At 43.5% G+C, this 11,510-nt stretch overlaps 1 protein-coding gene across 1 annotated transcript; it reads right to left on the bottom strand.

Annotated features, from left to right (window-relative positions):
* Window positions 1-730: 730 nt before the first annotated feature.
* Window positions 731-11,265, bottom strand: tdrd1 (tudor domain containing 1; the record flags this gene model as incomplete). The annotated part of the gene is made up of 24 exons (XM_079292804.1): window positions 731-823; window positions 1,007-1,050; window positions 1,162-1,566; window positions 1,643-1,810; window positions 3,048-3,176; window positions 3,263-3,379; window positions 3,454-3,819; window positions 4,233-4,397; window positions 4,527-4,634; window positions 4,798-4,929; window positions 5,168-5,428; window positions 6,927-7,097; window positions 7,983-8,090; window positions 8,178-8,354; window positions 8,671-8,754; window positions 8,874-9,039; window positions 9,163-9,306; window positions 9,427-9,606; window positions 9,701-9,781; window positions 9,870-9,936; window positions 10,060-10,174; window positions 10,731-10,782; window positions 10,873-10,910; window positions 11,100-11,265. 24 exons carry the CDS (start codon window positions 11,263-11,265, stop codon window positions 731-733), a joined length of 3,537 nt encoding a protein of 1,178 aa, XP_079148930.1.
* Between the last annotated feature and the right edge of the window lie 245 nt (window positions 11,266-11,510).

The following is an 11,510-nucleotide window of genomic DNA, read 5'->3' as shown; positions in this document are numbered from 1 at the left end:
CATCGCGCGCAGGGAGGGGCCAAGACGTATTGTTAGCGGCTCCTATTGGTACTCTTATAACAAGGTTTTCTTCATCTCCCACACAAGTATTTCCCTCTATTTAAATTTACTATAGTATTTGCATTGTATGTGTATTTTTTTTTAAATGTTACTGCGCATATTTGGCGCTCTGCAAGAAAGGTTCATCTAATCATGAGATAACGATTTTCCCACCATTTCTTTGCACAAGGCAACATTGTCCAAAGAAATTGTCCCATCAAGAACGACACAAAATAAAATGATTTCATTGTCACAGAACCTTTATGTGAAAACTGAAACACATAAATCAATCGGAACAGATGGCAGCATGCTACAGCACACGCGCAGGAGACAAAACACACACTTTATACAATGTTTGTTGCATTGTTTTCTGGCAACTCGAACCCAATACGTGCATCAAGATTATACATTTTTTAATGAAAACCTCCAGAAATGTATATAAAATAAATAAGTACTGGAATTTAACCACAGGTTAAAAACATAAAATCTCAGAACAGAGTGAATGATTAGTGAACAACTTAATTAGAGCTAAACAAATGTCAAATTAAAAACCTGAATGGCAACTTCTGGAATAAGGTGAACAAACTAAAACTACAAGCTGACTGGCTGCTTCTGGAGGCCACATTCAGAGTTAACTTTTTTTAAAGAAATATGGTCAGAAAGGACCAAAAAGTTTTGAAATTGGTTGATCTTATTTTTTCTGTCCCACCAATAGTGTGATCAGAGAAAACTGCTGCAGCAGCAACTTTTCCAGGCGGTCAATCTTTTTTTCCAGGTGGTCAATCTGTGAAAGGTAAAGAACATGTTACCTATTTGCACTTTCTTGCCAGATGCTCATCAAGTATGACACATCAATGTATGGCAAAGATGGTCACAAACTCCAAGCTCCACAAACTAAAATCAATGCTCGATAAAACTAAACACAAATTCAAAGATGCTTTCCAAAAATGGTGAAAGCAGCTCTGACCTTTGTCGTCAGCTTCAGACAGCAGCAGCCAGACATCTGAGGATCTGGGATTCAAACAGAAAGCAGAGGAGATTCTACACAATCGTCATCAATTCATGATGTAATAGTTGAGAAATAGATAAATAAGTAAACATCACACTGTGAGATTGACCAACCATTGATGGTCACGGCAGAAGTCTCTTTCTCCTGCTGGGGAGTCCGGGGTGCCGGCTCTGGGTTTATGGCAGCTGCTGGGTTCTCAAGGCCCTTTTGGGTTTCACATGTGGACGTGGGCAGGGGGCGGTCAGGCACAGCTGTGGTGATGGCAGCAGATGCGCTGCTGTCAATTTGGTCAACCTTCTGCGCGGTGGATGTGGAAGGATTACTCTTGGCCCGGGCGGGTAGTGCATCCAGGATCATGGCGGTGATGTGTCCTCCGCCCTTCTCAGTGGGCAGAGTGAGTGAGAGCTCGTTTTCAGAGCCATTGAAGGACTGGACAGTGGCGAGGACGCCACCCACCAGCAGGTGTTGAAACATCTGCTTCACTTCCTCTGGAAACTCTGCAGGGAAGTGTTCTTTACCTGGAAACAAAGAGGGGGCAATTACAGGCAACACAGTTGTGGTTAAGTCTTAAATAATATAAGAAGAATTGCTCACCAGTGAGGGTGCACCGGGTGACCTGAAAGGGGAGCTGCAGCAGGTTCACGGGGATGGGCAAGATACGGGAGAATGGCACCTTCTCCGTGTTGCCGTAGTCCACGTAGATGACGCTCACCTCATTCTCACCGAGCTCCAGGACAACCGCACGGTACCAGTTATTATCAGCTGATGATAAACAGGGTGTTTAATGCCATTTATTGGCAGTTTTGTGAGCCACGACAGATGTTTTAATTTGATATGTTGATGGGGATATCTGTTAACTTTCATGTCTGTTAATTTCACTGCCTTGATCAAGGACTTCAATTTTGGAAGAATTGTGAAAGGCCATCATTGTGCAAAACAGTCTTAAAAGTCAATCTTCCATATTTTGGAATGGCAATCAATTATCCTTCAATCCTTATTGGAAGCCTTGAATCCAGTTTAAGAGAGGACCGATGACTCCACCTACAGATACCCTTAAAAAAAAATAATTGATGAGCCTTTTCCTGCTACAAACCATAGACAGCAGTCAAACCTCCATTAAAACGAACCCTGTTGTTAGCTGCGGAATGTATGGCAGGCTTTCGTCTCCTACCTGTATACTGTGTTTAAAGAAGAACCGCTCCTACGCTCAGCTCAACACACGCTGTGTAATTACATCTGCTAGCAGACACCAAATTACCGGCTTAGGTGTGCGGGGGCAACAACTGCAGGTGGGGTGTCAACAACAGCCAGAGAGGGAACATAAAACCTGGACGGGAGAATGATAGCGGGGAGATTCATGGTGGCAGATTGCGAGTGTAATAGCTCAATGATGGATCAGCTGGTCTGTGCTCATGTGGTCTCCTGCCTGTCATCATTTAATGATGTGTGCGAATGCTACTGCCTGAGCGATGGGGTTTTCCCTGCTGACAGTAACTCACAAACCATGATGTTGAAAATGAATACTGTGAAAAACTCAACTGTAATCTTATCACAAGCATTTTTTTTGGCATAAAAATAAGTGTTTACTGACATTCTGGATATATATTTTATGATGTTTAAACATTAATATTGCATACTTTTTTTCTGATTGTGTTTTTCTCAATGTGCTCAAGATTCTAAATTCCATATTCAGAGGATTTATATTTGCTATCTAAAGATAGAGTGGAGTTATGGCTACCTGAGCAGAGTCTGATTGTTATCTGAGCGTTCTCTGTGCTTTTATTGCATGTTCATGCACGTGAGCGTGCCCCACTGGCTAGCTTGCAGACGACGCTCTGCACTGCTCTCACACAGCGTTCACAGCTGATGGAGCTATAGTTTGGGCAGACACCCTATGTCTATCTGGCAACGTGATAGAAAGACCACAGATTTAAGGTTATCCCTGCACTTATCCTTTCATGATGCACAGAATGTATTTCTGGAATAATAAGTTCCTCACCAGAGAACTGGGCACAGCAGGCCGCCCCAGGATCTGGTCTGCTCAGGACAGCGGAGGATAAAGAGGCCTGGGTGTTGCTGCAGTAGGCAGCCAGCTCCATCATCACCTCCTGAAGCTTCTGCTGGTCCACTGCACGACAACACACAGCAATTACAACAGGAAGGAGTATAACATGTGTACCATTTGAGCATAGACTGAAAAGTGAGTGTTCTGACCCTGGCTGGGACTGAGCAGGTAGAAGAGGGAAGGACCGGTGACGGCAGCAATACAAGGCTGAAAGGTTTCGTTGAGGGGCAGCTCCACCGTCTTCCAGTCCACTGGGAAACACGGGGCTGAAACAAGATTTCAAGAAGAACAATTTCAACTGGACTCCAAACACCAACCCTTGCATCTTTAAGACACATGCCCTCCAGCTGACCATCTGATGGCATTGCAGTCCGCCCCTCAGTTGGCATCTCTTTGGAACTGGCTCCTGTCACCTCGTTGGAGGAACCCGCATGCTTTTGGCTGTGCTCGTTTTCCTGTGTTTTCTCTTGGGGTGCGTGTCCAGAGCCAGTGGTTGCATGCATCTCTGTGGGTGGCGCTCCGGAAGCTTTGGCCAGTTGCTCAGAAATGAGGGCCGTTGCCACATTCTGCCCTCTGCACTCCAGGTCCAAACCGTAACCGTCTTCAGTGACAGAAAGGACACGCGCAGAGAGCTGCTCGCCGGCCACCAGATTCTGGAACCACAGCAAGGCTTCACTGGTCCAATCGGATCCCAGAGGCTCCACACCTGAGACCAAACACACACTCTGTAAGAAACTTATTGTTAAAACCTTTTGTCACACCCAGTTTATCAAACTATCCAAGTAAAATTCAAAGTCTTTCCTTACTTCAATTTGTGCAAAAGTTCAATCTGGTGCTCAGACAGTCACAGTGAAGACAATACTCTCATCACTTGGCTGAACATGCCAAAGAACACATGGCCTTTAATAACAGATTCATGGTTTCTATCAAGTATCCCCAAATACAATCCCCAATATGGGAAAAAAAAAAAATCGATATTCTCTTGGCTGCTAAATAAAAACATATTTCATTTGAGAAATTACTTAAATGTCATATTTATTCAATTTAATACTCTGCCTCTTTCTTATTCACACAACAGTTTCTCTCTCTGACACACACCCACCCACACACACACATTACCTGCGACCCAGCAGCGAATTATCTGGAAGGGTAGAGTCAGGAGTTGGTTTGTGATGGATCGAAGAACATTCTTTTCAACATTCATGCTATAACCACAGTCCACAAAGTATATAGACGCATCTTCAGACAGGTCGTTCACCATAGCGCGATACCACGCTCCATCACCTGGGGAGCAAAAATGCACATTATATACACAACTAAATCCCCCCAAAACATGTATCAAGCCTTCCATGTTTTAACAGTCTCAAGAGCTGAAAGTGTTTACACAACCAGTGGTACAATAAATAATCTCACCAGGAAACATGGTACAACAGGGATCCCCTACTTTGGGCTCAAAAGGTGACACCTCTGCCTCACAATGCTGTTTCAACTCAGTCCCCAGCTCTATCAGCCGCTGATGGTCTGACAGACACACACACAAACACATAAAATGAGAAAGTTATATCAAAGTATGGAAACATCGGCTATGATCATGACCATGGTATAAAATCATGAACACTGTAGAGTTTCCCAACGATTTTAAAGTGACTTGCACCATTCTGTGTGAGATAATCCACAGCAATACCTGCAGGCTCGTTGATGCGGCAGTAAAACTCTCGAGGGTTCTCCACGACACTAGCAAGCAGTGACACTGTCTGGCCGTCACGGGGAAGCTCACAGCAAGACCACACCAGAGGCTCACAGGCAGGGGGGGGCACTGAAGAGCACATTCAAACACAAAGGAAGCACAACATATACTGTAGGTCTTGCCGATTGCTCTGTGTATTTTAGAGCCAAATACATAAAGATAATCATAAAATAATCCAATATAAAGACAATGGTAGGTATATTCGACAGAATGTAGACAGACTCAAGTGAGTTCAATCTCATTGTGAGATGAAACTCGATACAATTTTTGAAATCAAAGTGTCACATCAATTTCAGACACTTCCCACCTTGTGGTTCCACAGCAGCAGTGGCTGTCTGGTCAGCCTGCTGGTCACTACCGGTGGGAAGAGGAGCAGGTGCAGCGAAACCAGCGAAGCTCAACAGCTCGGCTATGTTGTCCTGAGGATCGCTGGCCTCATCAATCATGGACACTAGAGCCTTGTCATCTTGTGCTCCCGTGATCTCAATGCGCAGTATTCGGTTCGATATCCTGAGCTGCAGAGCCAGCAAGCAGTCTTCTGACCAGCTCTCCTCAACTGGCTGCACCCCTGGAAAGAAGCCCAACAACAGACGCTTGAGAGGCGTCAACTTTTGGTGAATTGAAGAGAAAGACCAGAGTGGCAAAATAAACACCTAAATGTGTATTTTGGATGTTTTCTTTCCACTAATCTGAAAGAAGACATTCTGAAAGCAAAGTAGCACAAAATCATGTTTTTGCATGTAGTGACTCACCTTAATGTATATTTTGGGAAGGCAAGGCAACCTCCTGGTGACATTTCTGTACAATATAACCAATAAGCTAAAGCAGTGTTTAATACATTTATTTTTAAAGTCGAGTGACACTCGTGAGTAAAGGAAACAAAACCAATTCAATAATCTTTAGGCATGTGACTGAAAGCAGACCCGTCAAACACAGTTAAACACACTTAAGTTCGAACTATTTGCATTGCCAGGGTTCCCACGGTTGCCGTGAAAAAAATTTCCATGCTACCTCCTGATTTTCCAGGTACCATATTAAGTGATGATCTACCGGCCCCTGAAGCTTTCCGCCCCCATCCGCGCCCCCCCTCCCCTCACACACACACAACCCCTTAGGACACCTGGCTACTTACTTGATTTAAAACATGTGCCAGTCAAGTCTACATTGTAAATGCTTAGAGATTATGTCTTATTGATAATATCAATGCCTGAAATAATGCAACAAGCTGTAGATGAACAACAAACGTGTTTTGTAGACCCAGACAGCCAGAACCTCACTGCACCGACTGTCTCCTAAAAATTACATTCCCCCAAAACTAAAATGCATTCTCAATTACGTTTGACCAAAAACGTATTTTCTCCCTGATTACGTTTGTGTTTGACTTATTACATTGACGTATTACAAATACGTTTCTAATCAACATTTTAACACCACCACCGCCTCTCCTTCGCCCTATTACGCGGTCAGAATACTACCACAACACGCCGCCTGTCTCCAGCAGAAACGCGCTCATCCAGGCCGAGCAACGAGGAACATTACGCGGCTACAATACCTCCACAAAGGCCCGCGTGTAAAATCCGGGAGTATTTGTCATACGTCAAACACAAACGTAATCAGGGAGAAAATACGTTTTTAGTCAAACGTAATTGAGAACGCATTTTAGTTTTGGGGGAACGTAATTTTTAGGAGACAGGACTGCACCATTAGACCACCATTACATTTTTCCTCTCGCGCACCCCCTAGAGGCAGCTCCCCACTTGCAGCACCCCACTTTGGGAATCCCTGCTCTACAACATGGGATCATCCATTTCTATCTACAGTAAAAGCTGTTCACATGTAAAGGGTTTTTATAAACTCATCTTAATTCTGTGCTCAATAGTTTCATTTTATTACTATTTTACACATCATCCAATAAAATTTTCCAGGACAACTGTTTCAATTTCCATGTAAGTGTTAACTTTTGCTCAGTTTCCATGACTTTTCCAAACCTGGAAAATGAAAAAATAAATCCCATGTTTTCCAGGTACCGTGGGAACCCCGATTGCGCTTTAAGGTGAATACACTACCTGCTAGAACACAAGGCAAACCTTGCATTGGCAAGGCCAGTAGTGAAGTGCTGATAGGCTGCAGGTTAGCTAAATCCACTTCCTCAGAGTTCCCAAAATCCAGGTAGCCGACACAGACGCGTTCCTCTGATGAATAGCCCATAACTTTAGCCCTGTACCACTGCTTGTCCTCTGGAAGAGACACACACACACACGTCTGAGCTTAGGTTCACAAAGCATGTCGATCATACTTTATGACACCATGTTGAAAGCTGAATGTAGACACAAACACACTCATATTGAATCTGTGAATCTTTCAGACCTGAGGCGTTTTCAAATCATGAAAACACATTCATGAAGGAATACACCAATCTTTTGGCAAATATCACTTTTTAGTTCACTGAAACTTGGCTGAAATGTTGTGCATCATGTATTCACTGGTTAGGCTACAACAGCGACAGTTTTACTTTAGTAGACAACAGAACCAAACTGTCACAAGCTGATAACCCGCACAGATGTCAGTTATTCCAGCTGATTAGACCTCTGCTCACGCAGAAGGTGGGAATCTATAAGGTCACAAATATTCATCTACCGATAAGAATTATGTCATTTCCCCCACCTAATAGATTCAACAAAGGAGGACAGATAGCAATGCCCCCCCCCCCCCACTAAGGCCTTAAACCCTTAAGACTCAGGGATTTAACTGAGGTCCTCTACTAAATGGTTGAGTGTGAGAGGCTGCAACAGCTTAAAATGGTGTAAATACGAACGGGACAGCACTTTGCGGCATCATATCATGTTACCTTAATGACACCAATTGTTTTGTACAATTGTGGGATTTTATTTTCTGTTTCTATTCCCTGATTTGAACATCTTCCAGCCTCTTGCCTTATGAGAGGCGGTAATTGTCAAAAAAAAAAAAAATCTATCGACTTGTATTTGTCAAAACGAAGATGTAGATCAAGTATATACACGCCCACACAGTCCTGAGAAGAGATCGATTAACTGCAAACATCTGTGTGGTTTTCAGAGGCTTTGAAGGGTGATATATATTCTAAATATGTACATGTGTTGTACCTGAGAACTGTGCACAGCAAACTGTGCCGGGGGCCGGCCTGAAGTTCTGAGGGGCTGAGACCTGACAGCAGTGTTCCCTCAGCTTCAGCTGCAGCTCCTGAATCACTCCTGTAAACCAAAAGCTCTCGAGTCAAAAGATTCATGTCGAAGTCCAGCGGTTTAGGTTTTACGCGTACCAGATCAAATACTGCTTACTGGCGTTCTCCACCTTCTGTACGATGATGTCACTGGGTGACTGGAGGTGGGTGATCACCACAGAGAAGGAGTCGCCCACTGCCACCGTCAGTGGCTCTGGCGGGTGAGCCCAAGTGTTGTCATCCTTCCCATCAGAGCGACGCCTGAAGTTTTCCGAAGACGTACTCATCATGGTGTCTGAGGAAAATCGAACTTTAATATCGGCAAATAGATACGTTTCTTGAATTGTTCTAAATTGGTAACAAAAGCACAACACATTTCAGATGCGGAACAATAACATTTCATTCCTTGTGTTATTTTAGCTGAGGTACCGGTCAAATCTTTGGGTATAAATAAAATGACCGTCATGACTTTTAGACCCTCAAAAATGCACGCGTATATAATATATTTCAGCCAAATGTATGGTGCAACAATGGACATGTAGTTATTCTCCCCAGCTTTGTCCCGTCCCTGGACTGACTTCAGATGGGACGGTTATGTAGATATGGCTTACTTATTTCCTGCTGAGTTGGTGCGATGTTGACAGCTTCCTCTTCTGCATAACCATGCTGAAGGAGGAATGTGCTCAATGCATTTCCTAAAAGAAAAAGGAAGAGAGTTGTCTGTATGGCTTTAAAACAAATCCTCTGTGTATCCCTATCACAAATAACACTTTACAAATCACGTTTATCAGCATTCCCAACACCTACAACCTACCCATAGAAAATAGGATATCCACAGAATGCACGCGACCATTTTCTTGTGTTTCCGTCAGCCTAATAGTCACAGTCTTGCCGGCCAACAGCTGTTTCACAGAAATACAGCACTCGGAGGACCAGCTACCAGTCGCTGGCACCACCCCGGTGATACGGCACTCCATTGCCTGGAAGTAATAGATGCGAGCGCTAGTGTCACAATGCCAGCTGTAAGACACTGCAAACTGTCTGCGTGAATGTAGTGGGAGTTTTATCATAACCATGAAGAAACGGTGTGAATATTCACTCACGCATGGACAAAATGGCTGGATATTAGCAGCCAGGGGCTTGATCCTGCCCACAGGGACATGCTCTTCATTGCCAAAGTCAATGTAAAGGATATTAGCCGTCTTCTGGTCAGCAGCCAAGGTCTGGACCAGGCCTCTGTACCAGTTCTACACGCAAAAGATATAAGCAAACACACAAGTGGCACAGTCAAAGACCAACCAAATATCAAATTATTTTTGCATATTAACATTTGTGTCTCTTATCAACTTGCTTAAGAAAGGCCTCACCAGATCACAGGAGAACTGAACCGCGCAAACCTCGCCAACATGGGGAACATATGTCGTCACTGATGGGTTGCTGTACGTTTTCTGAAGCTCGGTGATGATGTTTTGCAGAGCTTTCAGAACCTCTGGGCTTTGGGCAACAAGGAAAAACCTGCCAGGGCTGTAGAACTCTACAACAGATGCCTAAAAGCCACACACAATAACAACAAAAAGACATTTGTATTCAATAACATTGGCTAGATCTGTCTCAACAGTTGGAAAACAATGTATGTTGTACCTGGATGTCTGTTCCATTGATGATTTTCGGCATGTGCAAGTCCTTGAAATAGACCCTCTGGAGGCTGGATGCATCACCTTGCTTCAATAAACAAAGGTTATTTCAAATAAATAAAATGTAAAGCTTAACTTCCTACTTGCATTAGAAATCTCCAAGTCACTGCAATTACCTTGGACTCAATCAGGCCGGCTCCGTCTCCTGTCACTGGTAAAGCTGTGGTTTCCTTAGGTTTCTCACTTAGATCAAAAGAAACAAGTGAGTGAACGTCATCTACTGGACATTATATAATGAGTCAACTCTTGACTGGCGTTTATTAAATCATCACAGCTGACAGTGGGTGGTACTCAGGGTTAGCTTACTTTACAGGTTCTGGATCAATGGAGTTGCATATGAGCTTGTGTGCCTTCCAGTCTTCTGCCTGACACGCCACAGAGCAGTAAGGAGTCTTCTTGCAGCGCTTGCACCGAAGATTTCCTGTCAAGTGAATGCTGGTTAATTAGAAATGGCTAATTGTACCCAATTTAAATACAAAGATGCGTTGAGGCTCATAAAACCACCATGAGGAAATGGATTTTTTTATGCTGTCACTTTTCTATGTTGAGAAGAAATTATCTAAAAGGGTAATCAATATTGTAATTCATTTCACATTGACAACCCCCGACGCATTTGTGTATTCATCATCAATTATTCCTTTCACCAGACAGCATCTTGTCATAGCTGAGATCATGGGATCCGAGGACAAAATCCTCACATGTATTTGACCTAATGTCAACCGCTAGTCAGCATTATGTCCTCCATGAGTTTATTATGCATTTATTCTGGAAGCTGATTATAAAATACAATGTTTAACATGGTTTTTGGAGAATGCAATGCTCCATAACTGCATCTTCACAATGCCACTCTGATGTGGGACAAGTTTTGGTGAGGCAGAAATGCACTTTAAAACTAAAAATACACATTTTATTGCAGGAACTTTACATACCCCTTTTACAAGAATGTAAAGTTGTGACTTTAATGGTGACAATATTACCTTGCTGACCACAGACGTTGCACAAATACACAGTCAGTACGGATCCTAACACCTATGAAAACAGAAGAATGAAATTGTGGGGGAAAATGGCAATGTGGAGCAAAACACATTGATTTAGCCATCTATGAAGTTTGTTACATACTGCAGATTGATCCTTGCTGACTGATAATTTCTTCAAGTCTGCAAAAAAAGAAAAGAGGAACAAAGATAGCGAGGTATCAGATCCGATGTAATATTACTGCCATGTTCTAGGATTAACAATGCACTGCTGTTTATTTGATATTCGCACTGGACATTTGTCCAAATTAGGAAAAACAAAACGTATGTCTGGTACTGGACGCCCGTCGGGTAATGATGGTATTGGTTTACCGTCTCCAACGGTGCCTGACGCGCTGCACACGGTTGTTGCTTTGGGCACGCAGTGAGGTCCGAGAGGAGCCGGAGGCCTCGGGGTGGAAAGAGCCATGGGGCTCGACCACGGCTTCCTCAAGGGCAGGTTGGGTCGAACCAGGTTTGGAGAAAATGAACGATACATGGCGGCAGCTGCAAACGTCGTGAATTTGGGGTAAAGCCAGAGAGTTGAACACAATATAACTTGAGCATGACACGTGCACAGCAATGTCGCTTTGAAAGCTAAAAAAAGCAATAAGCTAAGCTAGCTAATTAGCGGAGAAGCAGCTAACGGTACATGGTTAACGTTACACTTCATGGTGATTGATGTTAGCTCGCTATGCACAATCATATTAGCTTAGCAAGCTAATGCACACAGCGACAATTAAA

The sequence above is a fragment of the Melanostigma gelatinosum genome (assembly GCF_949748355.1).
Source record: "Melanostigma gelatinosum genome assembly, chromosome: 21".
NCBI classification, from domain to species: domain Eukaryota; kingdom Metazoa; phylum Chordata; class Actinopteri; order Perciformes; family Zoarcidae; genus Melanostigma; species Melanostigma gelatinosum.
Note: the sequence above shows the minus strand (reverse complement) of the source record. Positions and strands in the feature narration are given on the sequence as shown.